Source organism: Zootermopsis nevadensis, unplaced genomic scaffold (genome assembly GCF_977971745.1).
Source record: "Zootermopsis nevadensis isolate Lab colony 2312 unplaced genomic scaffold, Znev_1.0 Znev_ptg000030l, whole genome shotgun sequence".
Lineage (NCBI taxonomy): Eukaryota > Metazoa > Arthropoda > Insecta > Blattodea > Termopsidae > Zootermopsis > Zootermopsis nevadensis.
Genome location: NW_028259162.1, coordinates 11,352,794 through 11,376,944, shown reverse-complemented (window position 1 = coordinate 11,376,944; position 24,151 = coordinate 11,352,794). Strand labels below are relative to the sequence as shown.

At 34.7% G+C, this 24,151-nt stretch overlaps 3 protein-coding genes across 10 annotated transcripts in view; 2 read left to right on the top strand and 1 right to left on the bottom strand.

Moving 5' to 3' along the window:
- Positions 1 to 3,852: 3,852 nt before the first annotated feature.
- Positions 3,853 to 13,733, top strand: LOC110831412 (nuclear protein AMMECR1). Its single transcript, XM_022067378.2, has 4 exons — positions 3,853 to 4,117; positions 4,518 to 4,628; positions 5,187 to 5,392; positions 5,480 to 13,733. The coding sequence occupies exons 1-4, from the start codon at positions 3,912 to 3,914 to the stop codon at positions 5,644 to 5,646; spliced, it is 690 nt and encodes a 229-aa protein (XP_021923070.1). The 5' UTR covers positions 3,853 to 3,911; the 3' UTR covers positions 5,647 to 13,733.
- A 713-nt stretch (positions 13,734 to 14,446) lies between these two features.
- LOC110831410 (transmembrane protein 126) lies at positions 14,447 to 18,982 on the bottom strand. 4 transcript variants are annotated; one of them, XM_022067377.2, is made up of 5 exons: positions 18,881 to 18,982; positions 17,629 to 17,777; positions 16,670 to 16,841; positions 15,947 to 16,075; positions 14,447 to 14,820 (listed from the first exon to the last, which is right to left on the bottom strand). In XM_022067377.2, the coding sequence occupies exons 2-5, from the start codon at positions 17,745 to 17,747 to the stop codon at positions 14,593 to 14,595; spliced, it is 648 nt and encodes a 215-aa protein (XP_021923069.1). In that variant the 5' UTR covers positions 17,748 to 17,777; positions 18,881 to 18,982; the 3' UTR covers positions 14,447 to 14,592. The 4 variants fall into 4 exon arrangements, with proteins under 4 accessions (XP_021923069.1, XP_021923067.1, XP_021923068.1 ...); XM_022067375.2 differs by lacking the exon at positions 18,881 to 18,982 and adding an exon at positions 18,020 to 18,401; XM_022067376.2 differs by lacking the exon at positions 18,881 to 18,982 and adding an exon at positions 17,976 to 18,020.
- LOC147872132 (uncharacterized) overlaps positions 18,309 to 24,151 on the top strand; it is a 331,170-nt gene continuing 325,327 nt past the window's right edge. Inside the window, exons 1-2 of one of the 5 annotated variants that reach the window (XR_015537939.1) lie at positions 18,312 to 18,451; positions 18,890 to 23,795. The gene's annotated coding sequence lies outside the window, so the exon portion shown is untranslated. Of the gene's footprint in view, positions 18,452 to 18,889; positions 23,796 to 24,151 lie in introns of those variants that run through there. The other 4 variants (XR_015537930.1, XR_015537931.1, XR_015537934.1 and 1 more) reach the window with 4 other exon arrangements.

Here is a 24,151-nt window from a genome sequence, read left to right as displayed (position 1 = left end):
TCAGAGATTTTTCTTTATCACTTTAGTGTACTTAAGGTATTAAGAAACTTTACATCCACGGTGTGATATGCCTTCAAGATTTAATTGTACCTGTCTTTTATCGTAGTATAAATTCCAAAGTTAAAAATTATTTTATTTAATAACGTTGAAAATAGGCTTCGTGCGTCAGAATTTTATTTAGCTGCAAATATTTATAACACAGAGACAAGTGTACACGAAGGCATTTCCGATTCCTCTATTTTGTTGCATGCGTTTGCTGTTTCTCCATATCAGCCCATTACACAGATTAAATTGAACCGAAGATAATCAATAGTTATGGAAGCAGATCACCATATCGAAAAATGAAACGTGACAAAATACAGACCTCATTATTGTATATGACATTTTAAAACCGAAACATATTTCTATGAGGTAAATATTTAATTAAATAAAATATAAAATAATATCTGGCGCTGTGCAGTGTGATTACAGTTGCAACAACAGAACTGTATGTGCAAAAGTGAACATAAATGCAATAATAAGGTATGTGGAATCTCAAAGAAGGCATTCTGAAGACATCTGTACTCGAAATGAGTACACGTTTATGTTCTTATTTCCTGTTGTGAAGGAAACACAGATAGAAAATGCCTACTTTGACAAACATGCTCTATAAAGCAGCTTAACTGAAATAAGGCGAGCAGCACCAACAGAGTACAAGGAAGTGGAGTGTGTAAACACGTCTGGAGCGCAGTATCTGCTTCACAGGTATCACCTGATCGATTCCTGAGACCAGCTACAGCGGCAGAAATTATTCATGGATTTCCTCATACAGCGAATTGGACTAATTGGACTGCGTTTAATGAACGCGGTTTTGGCGAGGAGGTTTTGGGAGGGGGGGGGAAGTGGTGATAGAATCTAAAACCTTGCTATAAGGCAACCTTTTTCTTTATAATTATAAATTTTACATTGTTGAAGTTGTTCATTATCGTTGATTCTACACGAGTTTGGAAAGGAGTCTTACACAAACAATAAATCAAAGATAATGAGACTCAGAATTTGTGTCCATTCAATCCACCTAAAATCTAATCTTCTTATTCACTGTGCAGGTGAATGGTCAGCTTCAAGTGGTTATCCCATTCAGGATGGTCATGGACGTAAATATGAACTGCGACACTGGTGTTGAGTCTTTTTAGGATAATTTGTCTAAACAAATGCAAAATATTATTTATCTAACTGTTTCATTGTATGGTTACTAAGTTTTTAATGGTTCGGGATCAGCTTCACAGATTATATTTAGAGTTGAATAAAGTAAGATGAATACCTACAGACAGTGGAAAAAGTGAGGACGAAATATTAGTAAACTACTTCAAGCTGATGTTCCGCTCTAAAACATTTAACTTCCCGTCTCCTATTTAAAGCCTACGGATATAAATATACAAACCTCTAATTTTATCTGTTATAAATGCAAGTTCACAATATATACGTGAAACTTTGTCTTCGCAACAAAGCAAGTACAAATTGAGAGTGATATCATGGTGTTAAAAAGAATATTCTCTCCATAGAGAGTAGAAGAAACAGAACAATGGAGACTGTTTCATAATTGGGAGTTTAATAGTTCGTACTGCTCAAAACTGAGATTAAGACTGCAGGGGAAAACAACGGAACTGCGAAGAGACGATAAGGCGCAAGAAATTGACCTGAGAGACTCACAGAGATCAAGGAAGAGTGGTTGGTACCATGCCAAGAGCAGAACGTGGCTTTAGGCAGAAGCCACTTTTCTGACTTCACACGCAGGCAATGCTCTGTGTAGCAGTCAGGAGTTATTCGATTCTAAAGTCCATTACAAAGTTCGCAATTTTCTGCACATTTATTGACGCTGCAGTTGAAGGAAAGTGGAGAACGAGAAGAAGAAAAGTTATAAAGGAAGTGGATGGCGTTAAAGACAAGGAGGTGAAGAATCGATGAATAGAGAGGAATGGTAAGAACAGTTTCTGAGAAAAAGAGTAGTTAGGCCGAGAAGAACATCCAGGGACGATTAGGATAAGAAATGCATTGCATTCTGTTTCCAAGAAATGATCATCACAGACGACCCATTGGGAAAATATTATTTGGAGTTAACTTAATGCCAAACCATTAGATAAAACTTTAAAACATAATGCACTCGATGCAATGTTACATACAGAATGGTGCAAAAAATCAGAACACATTTGAAAAGAAAAAAACTTATGAATATTTGTTCATTGATTTTATCAGTGAATCTAATTAATTTCCATGTCTATCCATAAAAATATATTTAAAAGCTCATAAATTAATAAGCATTTACTTTAAGTATTATAAATGACCGCCATTGAAGGAAAGCCAGTATGTTCTGACTTTTGAACCTTTCTGTGTATTGTGTTCGACCATATAAATTATTTTCAGGGTCCCGCGGGCTCGGTCCCGAGGGGGGCTAAAATGAATATGGGATTTAGATCAAAGAGTGATAGTCCCTTATCCTTTCACATTCCGATACGAAAGAACTTCAGGTACAGTACAAGCTGGGTTTATGACCGGTCAGATGTTCTAAAAGCCACCATTCTCAGACGCAAGCAAACGGGCCGCTTGCCCGCAACCAAATACTGCCCCTAATATGCACTAAAAACCCTAATTTGGTTTTCTTAAAACACTTTGATTACTAGTATGGTTTATATGTTAGACAAATTACAAAACTAATAAAACGACATATGTAAACCACCAAAAGTTCATTTAAAAAATAATTTATAACGCTTTATCTATCCCGCTTTATCTACATGATAGTCAAAGCTAAATAATAAAAACCAAAGAACAGTTAAGAATCATAGAGTTTTGTGATTAACTCATGAGACGGATACCGAATTGTATATTTATATAGAATAAAGATTTGGATGAATGTTCGGAATTGATAAGCCCGTCAGAAAGATATAGTGTACATTTTATTATAAGTTTAATTTCTTAATTAATATAAATTATTTAATTTTGGGCCTGCTAAGACTTAGCGTTTTTAGAATATTCTGTCAGTAAAATGATTCAGTCCGTCCAGGCAAATGTCGTAATAGTACATTAAATTAGACCACGATCGCTTCCTTCCACATCCTTTATAATTCATTATTCACTAACATTCTCTCATTCGATGCAGTCTGAGCTATTGAAGAAGGCGTCGTTAAATAAAAGGCTAAAAATGTAATTAAATGGTTTTGCCCATAAGACGGAGTCGTGTTCAAAATATTGACAGTTTGGAGTACAGAAATAAAACACCTGGATTTGAAGAATAATGAAACATGTGGTCATATTACATGCAAAAAGATATAGTAATATTGTGTCACAAGAAGGATATTAAAAATGCAAGGAACTTGTTTAGCTTCATTTTAGCAAAGAAATTATATCTTAGATTCCTGAGTAATAATCGAATGCTTACAGATTGCCTTTTGTGATACTTTGAGGGATGCGTATTGTCATATAATAACCGAGCTTTATACAGTTTAAATTATGATGTTTTACAATAACGTTTATGTTACCCATGACAGATTTTGGTCTGTTGTGCTTACGTTTCGGAGTCCTTGGCATGTTGAATGCTTGGACAGAGGCCGCTCTTATTGTCTACTAACCCGGGACATTTCAGAAATTCAGTATTGCCAATGATTCACTTTTCAGTTAATTACAAATACTGTTTTTTTACAACACTTCACGGTGTGGCAAGTAGAAGATAACCTGTGATGAAGAATTCGTAACTCTTTGGTCATGGTATCTCGAAAGCGTGTCGCGACTGAAGCAAAACATTCGTAACTGGCAAGGCGCCTTCAAAATCAACGTGACTGTGATGACTATCAGCTGATTTGTCCATATGGTGCTGCCACCTTTGAAAGTTCCACTCGTAACGCACTATAGCATTTTCATTGTTATTTGTGTGGGTAAAGATGGCAGCTGGATGTTGTGGGACGAAGAAACAGAAGCTGAACAATTCTACTAGTGTAACATGTAATGGCACTTCGCTTATTCCAAATGGTGTGCGAAATGGCATGGTTGCACATCCAGAAATGTGCTTCTTCTGTTTTGATGTGTTATACTGCCATCTGCATAGCTTGGATCCACCAAAAACTCCAAACTTCTGCAACGATCCCTAGTGAGTAGCTGTTTTCAGTACAGATTCTGTTTCATGTGCGGGGCGATAACGTCATTAATTTCATGTAAGATAAGACTACATTGGAATTTTTTATAATTGGAGTGCAGTTGTTCATTATCAGTTACTTTCTTTTTTGTTTAATATGTTACGCTGTGTGGAAAGTGGGTCATTTATGGTTTTCAAGGTTAAAACCTGATTGGTGTCTTTGTTTGTAATTAATAACGTAAACATGTGTAACACAAGATATACTTGTCATGCAGCCTCTTAAATGTGATTTATGGTTACATATTTATGGAAAACCATAATTATTATTATTATGTTTAATTTTATATTTTAATTTGTATATACAGAAAGTAACTATTTGTATTTAATTAGCTATTAAATGTTTTTCACTTTACAGCCCCCTGTTTGTGACATGGAAGATTGGAAAGGACAGGCGGTTGCGAGGCTGTATAGGCACTTTTAATGCTATGAACCTCCACTGTGGATTGCGCGAGTATGCGGTTACCAGGTGAGCAGGGCTCTCGGCCTGGTTTACCCACTGGTCTGTTGGACATGCTACTGCTTTCCTTTGATATGCTTCTTTAAATCTATTGACTCCAACCCATACATTCCACACCCTTCTGAATATAAGAAAGGTAAGCAGAATGTCTACCACCAAAGTATAGATATGGGAAACCAGCAGAGTTCTGTAGTAGTTCTTCTTCACCATTAATTTGGAGGTGATGTAGTTTTAAAGGTGTTCCATGCAGCCTTGTAGCATGCCTGACTTATTTTATCTGCACATATTAACAAACCGACCTGTTGAAGAGATGGAATTGTACCTTGATGCTGAACAGCAAGGATCCACAACATTTTACAGCATTTCAGTTATCTAGATGAGCAGCATTAATGTGAGGTGTATTATATTAGAAAAATGAAAAACTAAATATTTCATTATCTGTAAAATTTGTTTGCATATAATACTGTTGCCAAAAGTTCATCTTTAAGCACATATCTTGCACATTTTTGAATATTTATGTGTTATATTGGTTAGACTAATTTCTTTCTTGCTTTCTTTATTTGAAAGTGCATTCAAGGACTCGCGCTTCAGCCCAATTACTCGGGATGAGTTCTCCAAGCTTCATGTGTCAGTGTCGATACTTCGCCATTTTGAAGATGGCTCGGACTACTTGGATTGGGAAGTGGGTGTCCACGGGATTCGGATAGAATTTCACAACGAGAAAGGCAGTAAACGCACTGCTACCTATCTTCCAGAAGTGGCGCCTGAACAAGGTACTAGAGATGCTTTCTAAGGTTTTTAAAAGTCAATAGAAATTGGTAGTCTTATACCTTGGCACTGAACATCATACATTACCTTAGGCTGGGACCAGATCCAGACGATTGACTCACTACTGCGGAAGGGTGGCTACAAAGGTACTGTGACACCTGATATCCGTCGCACAATCAAGCTGACTCGATACCAGAGTGAGAAGATCTCGGTGAGCTATCAGGACTACTTGAATCACTGGCGTAATCGGCGATGCTAGCAGATACTGTGGGGCCCCCCTGGCCCCAGCAGCGGTGCAGTGGTGTGGAGTGCACCGCACCCAACTGTGCCTCTGCATCACCCGCCTCCCCCCACACTGGTGCTACCACCAGCCCCCACGTTGCACCAGTCTTTCCCTGCACCATCAACCTCTTACGTGCCACAGTCTTACGTGGTGCCACCCTTGCACCCACTTCCACCACCGTCATCAGTGGTACACTGGTGGGACCAAGCAGCACCAGGGCCCTCAACTCTTTACCACCTCCCTTCCTGTTCAGGCAGTCAAGATACTGCCAACTTTCCTGCACACTACTCCCATCACCAAGTCAGGAAACGAAAGTGATGGGCGCTTTTTGATGCGAAACACCACATACTCAGACCATATGCCTGGTATTCTTGACAGTTTAATTCTATGCAGTATAACAGCTTGCCATAATACAGCCTATGTATTGTGGTATGTATCCTATTTGATTTAGTTATTAAGGTACAGAAAATTATCTAACATACCACAGGATGTCCGTTATGTTCCAGGAGAACAATTTATCAACCAGTGAAAACCTTAGAGAACCAAGGAGTGATGATCTCACAGAGTGATTATAATTCCTAATGTACTTGCATCTAACAAACAGTGGTAATTATGAAAGTCATAAAGTGTATTATGACATTCATCAACAATGAGTTTCCTCCATTTGGGAATGTTTCTCACGCAACCCTTCATGTTGTCGGAGGACATTCATGTTGTCGGAGGACATTCATCCAGAGTTGCAGAACTCATTTGGCATTTTCAAGAGAACATAACCATAATTACAGCATTCATTATGTGTGATTTTGTTAAAAGCTGTATAAAAGCGGCCTTAGTAATGTACTCATTGAACAAACTAACGTAGTTCATGAAATTGCATTGGGTACTTCACGATACTTTTTATACCTGGGATCAGAGCATGAAAAGTGGTAGAGATGGTTTTTTTTTGTGTATGATGTGCGCTGGATTAACAGAAGTATGGTGTTTCGTAAGAAGATCGGTTTAACGTTGTTTTCGAAACCCCAAGTTCACTGCCATTTATTCATCTTAGAACCTGAACTGCATGTCAGAAAATACTAATTACTTACTAAAAACAATGCGATTAAAAATCACTTGTGAAGGAAGCAAAGAAATTAAAAGATTTCTTGCAGAAGCTGTTCCTCAAGATCTCACTAACATTTAGAAAAGTAATTTTTTAAATGTCAATGGGGAAGATTCTTTTTGTAGTTCTTTGAGTTTTAAATAATCCTTATCATTTATTGTAGTGATTAGCTACACCTAAAAACATTCTGGAGTTTTAAGTGAAATCTGATTGTTAATCAAGTAAGTAACAAAGAAGAGGAATACAAATAGTTTAAGGTGGTGTTAATGATAATTTAAGAGCATTATTAAGATGTGAAGAACTTCTCAAGTCCCGAGCCAATCAGTTTTTAAAACATAATATAAAAAGAGAACAATCTACTTTGCACGTCTTTGTCACATGACTTGCTCAGGAATAGGGGCTGTTCCATCGCCATCTGTACCATCATTGCTTGGACTGACATTTTGTGGACTCTTCATTGCTTGAATGGGTCAGGGGCTTGCTTTATTTCCTAACATATTCAACAGAGGTGGTGTAGAGTGATATACAGTGTATCCCATGAGTCCAGAGCCATAGGAGAGCTGTATTATTTGGAAGATTACAAAAAAGTATAATGAGGGGAAAGGGTACTTGCGGGTTATCGGGACACATCGCTTTAAAAATAGGTTAGGTTAGGTTAATGTGTGTGGATAAATAACATATACTTGAAAGTTAATATATTTTATTTCAATAAATGACAACTAACCTAACCTATTTTTAAAGTGATGTGTCCCTATAACCCACAAGTACGGGGGAAAGGTTATTACAAATTATGTATTTTCATTATCAATGGTTGGAATTTTTTATCTAGGACAAGCCATTAATGACGCTATACTCTTTACATCGTCAGTAATAAAAAGTTACTGCAATATTGCCATCTTGATATGACAGATCGCTAGTTGCTGTTTTTCTAGTTTTTTGCATGTTGTGTTTCCTTCAATACCATGTTCCCCTACTCTGGAAACACATTTCCCATTCGCTGTTATGTTAACATGGCATCATTACTGTAACTTTAAGTATTAATGAAATATAGATTGTAGTGCCATAATGGCCCATCCTAGTTAAAAAATGCCTAACATTTGAGATTGGAAACACATGTCTTGTAACAGCTTTTCCTTCTACATTTTTCTGTCACCTCCTTGTCCCAAAAACAATTTTCCTGTGTTCCTGGACTCTTGGGACATTGTTTTTGTAAAACGGTTCTCGTTACCATTTCTATGCAGACGGTGCTTTGTTTAAGAACCTTGATTGCACAGTTTTTGAAGGAAGTGAGACTGCCTTAAACAGCTTGACTTTATCCTGCAAGTGTCTTGTACGCATGCCATCTCTGTTGAAGACAGCAGAATCTCAGACATAGACTTAATAATTTAACTGTTGGTTTTTGGCCAGTCATATCTCTTATTAATACACATGGGATATATTACTTTGTTTCCTTTACTTTCTTGTGTACCTTCACGTCAATGGAGAATATTAATATTACTAGCAGTGAGAATTCAATTGCAGGTTTATAGTTTTACCAAAGTATGATAATGTTTGAAAGCATATGGTTTAGTTTTATGTTTTTTAAGCATCCTGTGGCCCATGTGAATGAATGAGTTCACATATGAACATCATCCCTTAACATATTTTCTGTTTCTTAATGCGACATATTTTGTTTGCACATTTATTAATAACTGGCAACTAACGTGTAGAATTTAGGTAATATTTTAACCACTTTTCTTTTTTCGCTGCTTTGGCTGTCTTCTGTATCTGGCTTTTTTTGTAGAGTTAATATGTAAGGATGCCAGACATATTTGACATCAAAGCAACTTCAAATATGGCATGGAAACTTAACTGAAGCAGTGTCTGAATAACTTTTTAATTAAAACATTAGGAATAAGGTAATCATATTCTTGTTTCAGTCTGTAGTTTTAATTGAAATGTGTTAATTTGAATGTAAATGAGGTGTTTAATTAGCATGGAATTCTTCACTCTTATTTCTCAGCAAGAATAATTTGCGTTCTTGAAGCATTCAGAGGCAATTTCCTTATGTCACACATGAAACCTGAAAACTCTTGACAGCAATATGCAGTTCTTTTATCAACATTTTGTTACTTTTTAGTTGCTTGGTACAAAGACATGTTTGATATCTTTGGCAATATAATAAGCCAAGATACAGTGGACAGATGGGCACTTAATTTTTTGCAGAGAAGTGTGAATGTTACTCTGGGAGTTGTAATCCCCATTTTCCACCCATTATGTTACCCTGTAAAATGAGTCTGACACAATGAAGGCCTTATATGTAGTGCTTTTTTTTCCATAGTATAAAGATGTTATGTGTGCTATAATAAAAGGAAGAACATACATGGATTTTAGCACTGCCCCATCGATGTTGATCTGAAAAATTTCTGTTACTTTTTGTCTGTGTGTATAAAATCTGACACCTAAAGCTGTTATTGCAAGTCCACGGGTGTGAATAACGTGTATGGGCCAGTGCTAGAATGGTGGGGGTACTTATATTGGATCATTGGGATGTTTATTATCCCATCATAATTAGCATTCTTGTCTTCCAAGTGCTAAGAAGGTAGACTTTCAGAACACCAACTGAAGCACATTGGGCTGTTAATCGTAGAGCAGGTGCATATGAGGCAGTGTGTTTGTCTTGCTAATAAGTGTGCTTCCTGTATGTTTCAATCTTTGCGAAGGTCAGGTGACTAGATCCTGCTGTATGTGTAATCACACAAACATGTTCTTATTTTTTTTTTGTAGTTGTACACAATTGTAATAAAGTTTTGCAATAACTGTGGCAAAGATGAGGATAGAGAGAATTACATAATGAAGATCTTCATGATTTATGTTCCTCATCAAATAATATTGGGGTGGTAAAGTAAAGGTTGGGGTGTGTGTGGGATGGAAGGGTAGGGAGTGTTTGTTGCCATTTATGTTTGACTGCAGAGCGGTTTAAATCATGAAATTTTTAATAAGGTGGGTAGTTTTGTGCATCTTTAAAGCTTTATACGCTTTGTCTTTGAATACATTTCTTAATTGTTTGTAAAATAAATGAAATGAACTTACAAAATTAAATAATTCTCCAGTACAAAGCAAGGGCAGTGTGCAAATTCCCAGTCTACATATTTTAGGAAGGCTGCAAGAGCAGAGGAATTCAGATGATGTGTAATACAGTTACACATTAACTTCAGTGTGACTGTTCTCATGTTGTAGCATATCAGTTTATTAACTGTTATCCTTTCCATATAAGGATAATTTAAAAAAGAAACTTAGGTTTCCTCCTAACCTTGTGATGATCATAGTAGAATCTAAACATTATTGAAATGAAGTCAATCTCTTTAACGAAAAAGCATTAACGAGTGGAAGTGATAATTTCTGATTATACATACTATTCTGAAATTAATTAAACATTTTCTTAATTTTTTTATATTTTGGTGGTAGATTTTATGTGCTGTTTCTGGTAATTAGAATGTTTCATAGAGTCTTTCACTTAAAATGAAGAGTGCCCCATCTCCTTTGTGCATCTTCATCTGTCATGTGTTAGGCTCAGCTGAAGTATGATAATTTTTAGTGTATACATTGAACAGTGAATAATCAAACTAACATTCTACACATGTTGTATAAAATATATTGACACTTAATGCAATATTGCAAGAAAATCATTACAAATGATTAGAGGTTTTTTAATCTGTTTCTTTGCTTGTTAGTGTACAGTTCCATGAGTTGTTTTCATTTCTACATTCTTAATTTCTGAGGAATTTGGAAAATTTAATTATATTTTATGTTCAGGATCAAGAAATTACACCGTATAAAGGATTGCCATTTTTAATTTTGATTTTATTTACTTATTCTTGAAAGAATGAAGGGTTGGCAGTTCATGACCTGTGCATCTCTTTCTGTGTTGAACCTGCAGGTTCTGCTACCAGGGAGTTAGTTAGTTTAGTGGGGCCTTGTGGTATAGTCACTTGTTTTCAAAAAGTGTGATTTGGGCTGTAAGATCTTAACTCATCTAAGGCCTCAAGGTCACATAGAACATTTGAGGCTGTTTCTTCTGTGCTGTGACATTTGTCACAGGCTGGTCTGTTTACCAGTCCCAGTTTGAATAGGTGTCCTTTAAGTAACTCTCCTGTCATCCTGTTTAATCTCAATAGCCCCGTAGTTATTTTTGACAGAAAGTTCTTGAAGGAACCACTTCACAAATTTATGTCCAGGTGTGGACTTCCACATTCCTGGTCTTTCTGTAAATGCAGTTCCTGAGGCCCACTAGTAGCACTTTCTGAGATGCTGATTGCTGGTTCAGGTCCAATAAATGGATACTCAGCAAGATGTTTTTGTGTTCATATTTTGCTTTCCTATACAATAGAACTCCAGTCCATTTTTCAACTATTGCAAGTTGGTAGAGTTTAAAACATATATTGAAGCATTTGATAACTGTAAAAGGGTTAATCAGTACTCAAACTTTTTTTTATGGTTATGCTAAATGCAGCAATGCTGATAATATACAAACCAATATTCATTTTTGTTCCATGCAAGTATTATAGCTGGATGTATTAAAGGCTATTCATGTCTAGTGGTAGGTTTCTGGTTTGTCACTGAAGTAGGTTGACTTAGTTTTTTGTGCCAATGAAAGATTTATCAACTGTTGAGGTTATGTAATGTCATGCAATATTAGGTTGGATGTTTGTTAACAGTGAAGTGGAAGAGATTAAGTTGAGGTACTTGAAGTAATGATGATCTAAAGTAATTTCAGAATTGAGATGCTGCACAGAATACTTATTTTCCAGTTTTCCATCTGTGAGTCAAAGGTAGAGTTGGCAGTGATTTGTTGAATTCCTTTGGAAGGTAGGGGATAACATATATTTTACAAAGAAAATTGAATTAGTTTCTAGAATTGGTCATTATATTTGTCCAATATATCATGCTTTTCAAGTTAATGTTTTGTAAATAATAGTGTATACATAAAAGCTGCATGTAGCTGATAGTACCTTGAGAAGAATGTGTAGTATGGAACAGGTAAGATCATCTGTTGAAATGCTATGATTAAAATTTCTGGTCACATTTGTATCACTTATGTAACATTTACAAATATTTCCCTAGTTTATGTAAGCAGAGGTATTAATTGTAGACTGGGAAATTCTGATATTTCATGTTGTATGCAAAGTATTTTAGTAGGAGAGCATATTCATGATGTGGAATCTCACAGATTGGTTTCCGAATACAATAAACACATTGCCTCATGTGACTTATCTTCATAAGTCAAGATTTAACAAGCTGGATTACAGAAAGATTATAATATTCTCAGTTAGATGTTTGTTAGATCTCAAGATATGTAAAAAAATGTTAATGTACAGCCATTTTACAAATTATGAGGCTTTAACACAGCTATGTATGGAAGGACAATGATTAAGAGAATTAATGCTGATCAAGCAGCATGAGGGTTATATATGATGGTCACAAAATACAATAATTTGGAAAAGGCTTAAAATCTCCTTGCTGCCTTGTGGGTGTGATGCGTGTTGTCATTTAGTAATGTTTCCTTAGACAACCTTCCCTCCTTTTGAATGGCTACTTAGATGCACATGAAGTATAATTCTAACAAAGGACTTTAATCAGTAGTAACTATTACCATTAATATAATTCCATGATAATAATTAGAAGGAACTTGCAAAAATAAAAGGACTTTCATTTTAAAAAGTCTGAAAACATCTGGAACAATCATTTGCATAATTAGTTCTTTCAAGCACTCTGCTATAATTTTGTATTATTTTTCAAATAATGGAGTTTACATGCAGTATATTCATATTGTCTAAGTATAACATTTAAACTTGGTATGCATGTAATCAGAGCCAGAAGATCACCAAGTTTAGTATTTTTCCAGCTGTTATTAGTCCTAATTCAGTGTGCTGATTGGAATGATTGCTTATGTATAAGTTATGACTAGTGTACAGTTTGTTTCACCATTATTGTGTGTTTTTACATGCAAATGGTGTTATGATCAGAAGACTAGCATGATAAAACAGTTATCTGATTTTTAATTGAAGTTGGGTACTGCTGGATTGATCCAGGTGTTTGTGGTTATGTGCATTGTATGTAGCTTACCGTCCTTGCCATTTGAATGTACCAAGGTTTGCATTTCCCTATGCTCTCAAGTCCATCCTTTATAGTTGGATTTGAATTTTGAACACACAAACATTGACAGATTCAAGAGAAGACTTGCGAGCTTATTTAAAATTAATGATCACCATTGTGTGATAATTCATTGTCTTGGCGCCATTAGTACATACATATATCTGAAAGTTTGATGTCCTTCCCAGCACACCTGTATGCTTGCAGAGCTTGGACCATTAATGTCGATAGACTTACATTACACTTAATATTGTAAGACTAAAGCCAAAAGCAGATGATACTTGTAAAATTTTTCTAAAGTCAACGAATATAAATTTATTTTGAACTAGATACCTGAACACATTTTTATATATATTTTTTTTTGTAAAATACTTTTACAGTAATGGGTGATTTAATATACGTCCTTAGAATACTGAAAGGATATTATTCTTAATTTTAAAATGTATAAATTTCATTTTATTGGTTCTTTTTATTGCTATTTTATGTGTGAAACAAGACTCAGTCTGTCAGATATCATGGTCCAAGAGCTTATACCCATTTTCACCTTTTAAAATGCTGTAAGATGTAATTTTATGGAACAGCCCACAATTAACTTTTCTTATTATATATATGGCAGCACATTTTATACACATGTAGAGGAATTTAAATGAAAATTAAGTAAAAAAAAAATATTGTGCCTAGTTGTGGTTTCAGATATTGTAGTGAGACCACATACTTGAGTGGATGGTCAGTAGAAAAGAAAGATTAAAAATAATCACTGGATACTTTCTAAAATATCATAGTAATGGAGTTGATGGATAATATACAAATAAAACTTAAGTTTCTAATGCCAGTTGTACATTAATTTATTACTTCCTTTCTGTTGGAGTGGTTGAGTCAAACTGTGTCTAGCAACTTCAGGTAAGATATAACAAATATGTGAGGTGTGAGAAATCACTGTCAATTTCACTTGTCTTATCGTCCACAGCAAATGGAATTTTTTTTCCCTGTATGTTCTGTTTATGAATATATTTTTCTAGTTAAAGAAAGAAATGCCAGCAAGTGATGGTTTAATTCTGTTAATTAAGCTTACAGTTGTGGTTAGTTGATACGGATAATAAGTGCAGGCTTTCTTTTTGTGATATATTGCTTATAATTATCAGAAGCTCATATATCCCTTATTACTCTATACAAAATCTCATGAGCTTCTAGAAATGTAGAAAGCATAGAAGGAAGTATGTGGATTAACAGCTTACACTGTCTTGTTCCTTCTAATACTTTGCATACTTTGAAATCTCATATGCCAAAATATTTTTTCATATAATTTGTAAATGACTATCAACTTAACCTATTTACCAGGTCCTCTTTATGTACATCTGTCATTTTTACCAGTGTGTTGCACCAAAATACGAAAATTATGGAATACTGAATGATAGAAGGAACAGCAGGATTTAAGGAATAGGAAACAAATGGATTACCGTCTCAAATTGTAAATGAAGTATGTCGCATCACATTATACAAACATCATTCCCATCATAAGCACACACTTCAAATATTTGTCTCAAATAGGTTATGAATATATCTTATTTCAGTATAATGCAATACATATAGTTTCTCATATTTAATACTTCTCATGTATGCAGGATACTGTACTGTATTTTCACTTTATAAAATAATATTCTAATTCTATAGTCCATTTAAATTACATTGTTTCACAATGTATTGTGCAGCTCATCTTTTTCCATGTTCAATTTTGCCTGTACCTTATAGTAGGACTTGGCTTCACAGTAAGTAATCCACACTGCTATTAAACTTTGAGCAACAGCAATTGAAAACAGAGTACTACCAATAGGTTTAATTAATTTTCTCCATACAGCAAACACTCCTTTGGGATCTTCCGAAAACAGTGGCAATTTGTATGAGTTGTAATATGATGCTAGCTGAAAGAAAGAAAGAAAATATTAATAGTTCTAACAGCATTATATTTTTTAAGGTATCATAAAATCTCATTTATTCTTTGGCCTCTTCCAGTTGAAGGGTATTACACATCTTACTTAAGACAGGAGATAGGACTGTCAAACACAGATTATTCCATCCTAAGACCTCCCTTAACAGGCCAACAAAGAAATATATGCACCAACATTCATGGTCAAAAGAAGGCAAACTTAAGATCCAAAATTGCAGGAGGCAAAGACTGCATTCAAGTGTAATGTGAGAAATTTAATGAATAATATTAATTGTTGGGTCTGGAAGTTACCTATCTTGGTTACATCATACATTGAACTAGTTAGACTTTTAATCCAAAGTGTATTTGGATTATAACCTAACAAGTTCAGCTACAAGTCCAAAAAGAGAAAATCATGGATGATAATGAACTTTAAAACTCACGAAATGCAATCCAGTAGCAGAAATAACAACTTCTACAGGTAAGGCGGTTAAACAGTATGGTACTTGCCTAAGATATGTCATGAAATATGCATATGCCATTACCGGGGACACAAATGGTTATTATTATTATTATTATTATTGAGTGTTCTGTTTGACGACAGGTCCATTGTTCTGCCCAAAAAGAGCTCGCCAGTTTTCCCTATTCTCAGCTTCTCGTTTTAACTCCTGAAACTTCATCTTCTTTCCTTGTTTAAGATCGTCGGTTAGCTGTATCATACATGAAACAAATTCTTTTGTATTATTATTGTTTATATTTTGAAGTTATTTAGCAATTCTGTATGAATAGAAAATGAAGAGAATGTAGCCTACTTCAGTACTATCTACCAGACTGTGGAAATTCAAAAACAACCTCACTGGGAAGAACTATGCCCTGGCTGATAATCAAACCATAAAGCTGTCCCACTATATGCCATGTAGGTGCTTGGGGGGAGTGGAGGTATAGCTCCTACTCAGATAATCAAACCATATATCTCCCAAATATAAGTTAGATGTGTATGTGTGTATGGATTGGTAAAGACAAGAAGGATGGCAGTGCGAAGACAATGGTCTATCAAAGAAGAACGTAGGATGAATGAACATAATAATACAAATTCCTCTATCAGGTACAAAAATACTCACAGCAAAACCTGCCAGTGGACTTAACAACGATGGATATATTACAGAAAAGCCAACTTGGAGGGCTGTAGCACGTAACTCAATGCACAATGGACAGACTGTCTTCTGTAGTATAATATCAGAAGACACTGCCTGCAAAAATAGTAACATCCATCATACTTACATATAATGAAATACAAGGAAAGAAAGTGACTGTACTGGACAATTGTCCTAGTGAACAGACTAATGAAAAATTAAAACCACAAACATCTGAATATTACCTTAATGTGGTTGTAAAATATGCCTTTATAAAGGCTAAGGTAGAAATTGATTAAATGTGACAATAACTCATAGTATATCACTGAATTACCACTTACTGGCACACTGAGAATCTTCAAAATTACTTACATGTAAGGACAAAAGGGCAGAATTATTAACTATGAACAAACAATGAGGCTAATTAAAAATGAACAGAAGTGGAACATTTTTGTTCTATGATAGCAAACACTGATAAGGCATGGTTACACAGGAGCTCAAGGTCAGACAGTGACATGCTATGAGTGTGGTTCGCCTGAAATCCATTTGTGCTGCACGAGTGTGATGTAATTTGACTGGTACACCAGAGAATAGATGGGTATACTAGCAAGTACAGAACATATCATGAAGTTCATCAGATAAAAAAATTATATTGAATTTTATAAGCATGGTATATAATAATGAACAGTTTTACAACAAATTATACTGTACCTCTTGATGAAATAATGCTGTCATAATTGTAGGAAGTACTACAATAGGAAGATAACTGGACAGCCTGCCATAAGAGTGAAGTCTCAATCTATTTCTGAAATGGCCATTGATGTACACGCCTGACAATGCACTGCAAGAACCTAGAATTGCATAACCATAGTGAAATGGCCACCTACAGGAAAAAATTTTTTTTCTCAGTATACAAGTAACACATTTTAAACATGCATACACACATTACACAGGAAGAAACTAAATCTTTCTAATGTAAATACACACATTATTTTGGGTTCATTTTATCAGTTATAGCAGTCTGTTCCACATAATTATTTGATGTGTTATTTTTATGAAAATCCTGGGCACTCCAGGTCTTAAACCAGATTTGTGAACTGTCATTAGTCTGAAGGCATATGAGAATTTGAATTCAGAGGTTCTTGTTGGATGCAACAAAATGGACCATAAGGAAAACTGATGTCAAAAGATCAAGATCAGCAAGAAAACATTTCATGAGATGGTTACACTAATTTCAAGCATAAAAATTCAATAATGAAATTTCCATTTCACCAACAACACATTTTATGCTTTATAAACAGGGCTGCTTTATTGCAGTGGTGGGAACTGAGCACAGTATGACCTTGGAGACTCCTCTCTATTAATTTCTCTTGAAAGAAGAAAACACTTTACAATTTCATACAAACACGAAAATTACTTATATTAACAAAATTAAAATGGATAGGAAAAGATTAAAAACACAATTCAAAAATTATTTTAATTATTTTTTCTAAACACTTAATAATTTACAGATATAAACTAAAAGTATGAAATACCAGACATATCAATATAAAGAGAAGCATGTTCTGTATGTGTATCCTGCCAAGTTCTGAATTACTTTCACTGTGACATATGTAATGATTATGTATGTGTAATCACATTACAAAATTCAAACTTCTGAAAGTGCTTACACATCTCTTTCTGGTTTCCATCCATATATGACTCTAAACTGGTACTCTCTTGCCTCTTTTTCACTTAAGTGTATTGCCCCTTGTGGCATATCACTATATACTCCTTTTTGCAATGCCATACTGATTTCAAAAGTGGAACGATGCAGTTTCTGAAATAAATTGTTTAATTAAAACCAAAGTATCTGTTTAAATTGAAAGTAATTCAACATAACCTTACATAAAACATTATTTCTTTATCTGATATATTTACACAACAAAACCACAATTAGTAATTTAGCATTAATAATAGCCATTACACACAAGCATTTATATTATTCATTTTATTAAAACAACACAAGTACACCTACCACACGTCAATTTACTAACATAACTTTGAACTAGGTTTACTTACCGAGTATAATATGGCGACAGGCACATAACTTACAAACATTGTAATCCAAAATTACATCCTCCATGGCGTACTAGACATCTTGTGACGGCGCTAAATGCCATTGACCAATCACATCAGTCGTCAGTCGGAATCCCGACTGCGAGAGTTGTGGGCGCCATATTGTGTGGGTTTACATGTTTATGTTGAGCAGTGCTGCGGTTTAAATGTTGTTATATCCCCTTTTACCTTACGTATAAAATTGGTAAATTGATTGTAAGGGGCGTGTCACCAAAACTCTTCGTCATAGTACAGCGTGAAGTTTTGGAAGTGTTGTGTCAGTTAATTTTCCAAGTTTGTTCTGATAGGAGTAGAGAGACGACCCCAGACAGGAATCTTTACTAGAAGAAGACGGTTTTCGGAAGTGATCAAGAATGCCTGTTCGTAAACAAGGTGGTAAGATCAAATTACCTAGAGCTAGATGTTGGTTGATTGTTGTTTTAATAGTGTTTCATGGTTTCTTTTGCAAGGTTTGGGAGTGGCTCAGCTCGTTTGTGTCATTTGGTTTGAACTGTCACGGACGTTTCTTGATGGGTTATAATAGTGAATTGTTCCCGCTTTGCTGTTCTATTTCTGTTTCATGACATGCTAGACGATATCTTCAGTGTTCTTAATAATCACACATTAATTTCTAGGTTAGAAGTGCATTGCTTACATAACATGAATGTTTACAATTCTAGAAGACTTTAGAGTTTTATTTTGTAAGCTTCAGTATTAATGGCCGGCATATATAATATTAATAATCTACTAGTAGGCAACTTAATTACCCCATTTCAAGACAATAACCAGAAAGTGTCTCAACTATATATACTATGAGGTTCTCACCTTTAACAGTTCTATCTGTACCACTATTCAGCCAACATATCAGCCCATGAAGATCCTGCCAGATGTCTAGACGTCACTGTCTGAGGTTCTGTTCTTTGAAGCTTCATCAAATCTTCTCCATTCTGCAAAGATCCTGCTTGGTATCTCTTCCAGAAGTTTTGGTTTGTGAAGCTTCCTCAGTCTTCTTCATGGCTTCCTCATCATAATCTTCCTTGGAGTCATTCCAAAATTTGTGGAGATGCATAGATAGTTATATAATTCAAATATTATTTTTCTTGGTACTCCGCCCCCAGTGTTAGAGTTTATATTACGTTCTAAATATGTAATTTTGTTCAGTTTTTACTGTGTTTTCTGAACTTGTGAAATTGTTAGAAATATGTATATGCTTAATTCAGAATTTATATTGGATTCTGAATGTTGTGCTTGTTTCATAATTTTTATTCCAGCCTAGTAGTAACATTTTGTTGTAGACGTTCCTGATGCATGAATGTTAGAAAAGTTGTAGTATTTTCTTGTGTGTAATGTTTCAGTTTTTGAATGCTGTTGAAATTTATAATAAAATCCTCTTTCTTTAATCTGTACTTGAATTATGTTGTGAGATTGTGTGTTTGGTACTTTAAATGGCTTTGCAGAGTTTCTGTGCTGAAGCTACCAGTGACTTTTCTATTATATAATCAAAAAACAACCTTTAATAAAGTGAGAATTTTGTATTGAAAGCGTGAAAAATAGAACTTGCAGTTGAAAATAATAGATGGTTGATAACTGTATGTTGTTTGGATTTCTTGGATGTAGCACTTTGCAGATTGGAAGTAGATTTACAGTGTTGTAATTTAAATTTCAGTTTCCATCTTTAGACATTCAGTTTTTAATCTAGAAGCATTAAGCACTCTTTAATTATTGTAAATATTTCTGTTTCACATTAGTATGGCCTAATAAGTATGTCATGCTGTTGTTGAAATCTCAAATTTAGTGCTAGTTTCAGGTACAGGAAGGATATTTGGAAGCTGAATTGTGGCATGACCTTTTAGCTATGTGTGAAACTGCATTGATAGTTGTGCATCACTGCAGATCACCAGTGGTGATGAGGAAGTTATATTGTACTTCCTTATGATATTTGTATATAACTTAGTATCGTCCAACATTCGTTTATGTTGGGCATGGATGAGTTTACACCAGGGGTCATTGAGTGTTATCATATGGATTATTATGTGAAGTATAAGTCTGTTAGGATGTGACAAAAAAAAATTCAGTAGAAAGTTTCTTTGGTTTCAAGTTACCCAATATTTTCAATAAAACAAAAACAACTAGCCTGTTAATATACAGAAAAAAACAAGCTGTCAAGTGTTAAGTATGTAGCTGTAGAATGGATGTAGTAGATACACATATTTTATGTAGGTAATATTAATATAGAGTATTTTTTGTATGCTGTATATGAATTTAAGTTAGTATAAATGGCAAACTGAAATGTGTTAGTCAGTGTGGGTGTTGAATTCATTTGTGTATGTGACATTAACAGAGACCCATATGTGCTGAATGATGAATGCAGAAATGTTGCTTACATGGTGAGATAAAGCCTTTGAAGTATGCTGTAGGTACTTGACATATAGTGTGTATTCAGCTTGATACGTAGTAGGGTGAATGGTTTGCCGTAAATACCTGGTCTATTTTCAAAGATTTTTTGCATGCAAAACATTGTGTATGGTAGCCTTTACTAAAAACTCTTGAAAAAGTTATTTTTATTGCATCATTATCCAGTATGTCCAGTTGTCAACAAATATTCACTTTTCCCACATAATTTTTGCCATGTGTTTGTTGTTTATTAACAATGAAAATGGATATGCACTGTTTATTCCATTTAAATATAAAATTATTTTGATCTTCTTAAAAGTAGACAGACTAAATCCATGTGTGAATGTCAACAATGATCTTGAGAGTTGCATATGCATTGGAAATAGTCAAAATGTGATTAGTGGTACAAATATGGAAGCAGACCAGACCCCACCAAGAATAATACACTTAACTCTGAAAAGTGTTATCATCCACTTTCATATCTGAGATTTGATGGTGAATGGTCTTTTGAGTTGTAACAGTATGTAGTTTTGTAGGTGATTACCAGCATTTCATATCACCTACATCTTCAAGTTTGAACTACCTTCAACCCTGAAGATGGAGGTATACATTCTCCTGAAGCAATGGTAACAACCACAAAATTACATATTAAAACAAACCAGAAGGGAAATGACATTTTCTTGCATGTTTTTTTATTAATCAATCGGTTAATTTGATGTATAACATACAAAATCAGTCTCTGGAACTCACTCTGTGGACTAATTAGAGAGAAGTAGAAAAGTGCTATGGGATTTAACCGTGCATCATGTTTGCTACTTTAGTTGGTTTAAAATGGATTATGTGTACAGGTACCCTGCAAAATGAAAATTAACGTTAGATATTTTTGGGGGGAGATTAGGCCTATTTACGGTCAGAAATATGTAGATTACAGATTTACTTGTTTATTTATGTTAAAATGTTGCTGTAAATTAATACTACTATGAATCCAAAGACCTAACTAAACTGATGCTGGTTGTGTAGGCATTTACCTTACGGTACTTTGTGCTTTATAAATCAACATGTGGAACTGTGTTTGTCCTGGGGACAAGTATAGGTGACTAAATGTCTTGGATGAGTAGTTAGTGCTCTTGTTTTGTATTGAAGAGGCCTCGGGTTTGAATCTTGGCATGGTGGTTGGCTACAGTGATTGAGATCTGTCATGATTTTTCTCAGTCCATCGAGGCAGGTGCAGTGATAGTAACTTAAAATTAGGCCGCAACGACTTCCTTCTGTATCCTTTCCAATTATTTTTTTATAAATAATAACATAATTCAATAGTGTGTAGATGGAACTACTGATAGCATAATTAAAGAAACCGTTTATAAAATAAAAAATTAACATCTATAGGTAGTCTGAATTCTTAAAATTAATGATACATATTTAAATCACATTAATGAGAAATCAGTTTGTTTTTATTTGCACTCCTTGCTCAGAATGATGATTTATCAGACAGGAGTGACATTTAACTAAATTTAATTTCCTTCTAGTTAAATATGTTACAGCTAAACAGTGGAAATTTAAATTATCTGCTTAGGATTCTACCTATCAGAAGTAATTATGTGTTGTCATTTATATTTATAAGGTTGAGGGTAATATGGTAGATAGTGGAAAACTTTTGAATTATAATATAATTTTAAAATAATTCCATGCATCATGTACTGACTTGATTTCTATGAATTATACACGTTTTTATTTAATGGTGGCATGCATACACACACACAAAACCTGAGTCTGAAATTTTGGATTTGAAACCAATGATTTCACTGAATTTTGTATTGTTGATGGTTTGCATTCTTGCTCTGTATTTTGAGAGGTCTCACTTTTGTATCTCAGGCATCACACCAGGTATCCTGACAGGAGTCTTGTGGTTTTCCAGAGTTGTCATTCCAGGCTCATACTGATTAGTATTGTTACACAGGCCACAACTGCTCCTTCCACATCCTTCACAATCTGGTATTCACATCTGTCTTGCGATTTAACATTATATAACCTATGCAACTGATAAATGTTGTTACAGAAATCTAGAAACAAACACAAGACTGTGGAAAAAAAATTGTCTTTATATTTAGAATGAATACAGTATCAGAAGAAACATTTTTGATCATGTGATTGAGAACCACTTTAGAAAATCAGAACTTTTTCCGTCTGCTACATAGCGTTCGTAATGCTTATACCATAGCCTAATATGACTTATATTTCAAATATAAAGCAGTACTTATAATTTATATTTGTCAGAGGTGGTTTTAATATTAAGTTCATTGTCTTATGCCAGTATGTTTAAATCTGTAAATTGTTGTAACCAAGTTCATTTTTATGGTGGTAACACTGTGGTATTTGAAGGTAACTGGTTCAAATATTGAATGTACTATCCTGAGTGACTTTTTTGTGGGTTATTTAAGTCTGTCTATAGGCCTTGAAAGAGGCCACAACCATGTCTTTCCAAATCCTTGCCTACTCATCATTCAGTCATTTTTGCAGCTTACTTGGCGCTGTGTAACATTAAGAATCATCACAGTGCTATTATTTGCATGTAGCCTACCTAACCCAAGAGTCAAATCAATGAACTTATTACATACAGTTGTAAGGACCAAAATTCATTTTATGAATCTTAACTGCTAGATTCACATAATTGACTGATTTTTAAGATATGGGTACTTTTGATTATTGTTCCAATTGTATTTGTTATTTATGTCCAGAAAAATTTGTGGAAATAGTCTTGCCTAGATCTTTTAAAAATCCCATCAGTTAAAAGTACTGCGAATCTGATAATATTTTATGGAAATTGCTGTCTCTTTGTTTTTAAGGTTAGAATCAGCCCTGATTTTAGGAGTATGTTGGTCCATTTCCTGGCCAATCGGTTTTTTTAACCTTTCTATTTATCTTTTTACCCCCCCCCCCCCCCCCCCAACACACACACACACAATTAATCGGGATATCTCAGTCTTCAAAGTGACTGTCTGTGGATTGGACAGTCAAGGTTTTATTCCTTGCAGTGCTGTGTATCCTTCCTGTTTTGGGGCCTACCCAAATTCCTATCCTGGCATACCAAAGCTCCTTTTTTGGATGTAAAAGCTGCTGGAGAATAAAACTGATCCTTTAGCAACCTGTGTTTAGGTTAAAAATATGTGGAGATTTACCTTTGTTCCCTCACATGTCTTCATGGTATAGTGCTTGGGCACTGGGATGGTTTTATGTATGCCTTCTTTATTTTGTTTGTTATCATTTTTTATGCCAGTGTATGTGGACTCTGCTCCATGCAGTAGGTCACTTATTGCTGTTCATATTAAAATGAACTTTATAACAGAAACTGAGAATGATTTTCTTCAAGAACTGTATTTTCAGTTTGACCTTTTCCTCATCCTCCCTGTGTAAATTATTTAACATCAGATGGAAAATGAAGAATGGATGGTAATTTTGTAAAATTTGTGGAAGGAAATGATTGTTGCTTGTTCTGTCCCTATGTAGCAGAACATAGTAAAATTATAATGGCACTCCCTCTACTGACATGAAAAACCAGAAAAAACATATCTTATTTAAAATGAAAATATGTAAAAAAGAATTGGGTTCGTAACACTTTCTGGAACGAGCAATGGATTGAGGCACAATCCCAGCGTTTATGAGGAAAACCACAAAACATCCTAGGATATTTGGTGTTTTGGCAAA

What these genes read in the sequence shown, in the direction of transcription:
- LOC110831412 (XM_022067378.2), top strand. Translation starts at nt 3,912, where the DNA reads ATGGCAGCTGGATGTTGTGGGACGAAGAAACAGAAGCTGAACAATTCT. An exon ending in AACTTCTGCAACGATCCCTA is followed by an intron (nt 4,118 to 4,517) that starts GTGAGTAGCTGT and finishes TTCACTTTACAG; the next exon opens with CCCCCTGTTTGTGACATGGA. An exon ending in AGAAGTGGCGCCTGAACAAG is followed by an intron (nt 5,393 to 5,479) that starts GTACTAGAGATG and finishes ACATTACCTTAG; the next exon opens with GCTGGGACCAGATCCAGACG.
- LOC110831410 (XM_022067375.2), bottom strand. Translation starts at nt 18,058, where the DNA reads ATGTTTGTAAGTTATGTGCCTGTCGCCATATTATACTCG. An exon ending in CAGCATTATTTCATCAAGAG is followed by an intron (nt 16,076 to 16,669) that starts GTACAGTATAAT and finishes CTATTTTTGCAG; the next exon opens with GCAGTGTCTTCTGATATTAT. An exon ending in GTCCACTGGCAGGTTTTGCT is followed by an intron (nt 14,821 to 15,946) that starts GTGAGTATTTTT and finishes TCTTTCTTTCAG; the next exon opens with CTAGCATCATATTACAACTC.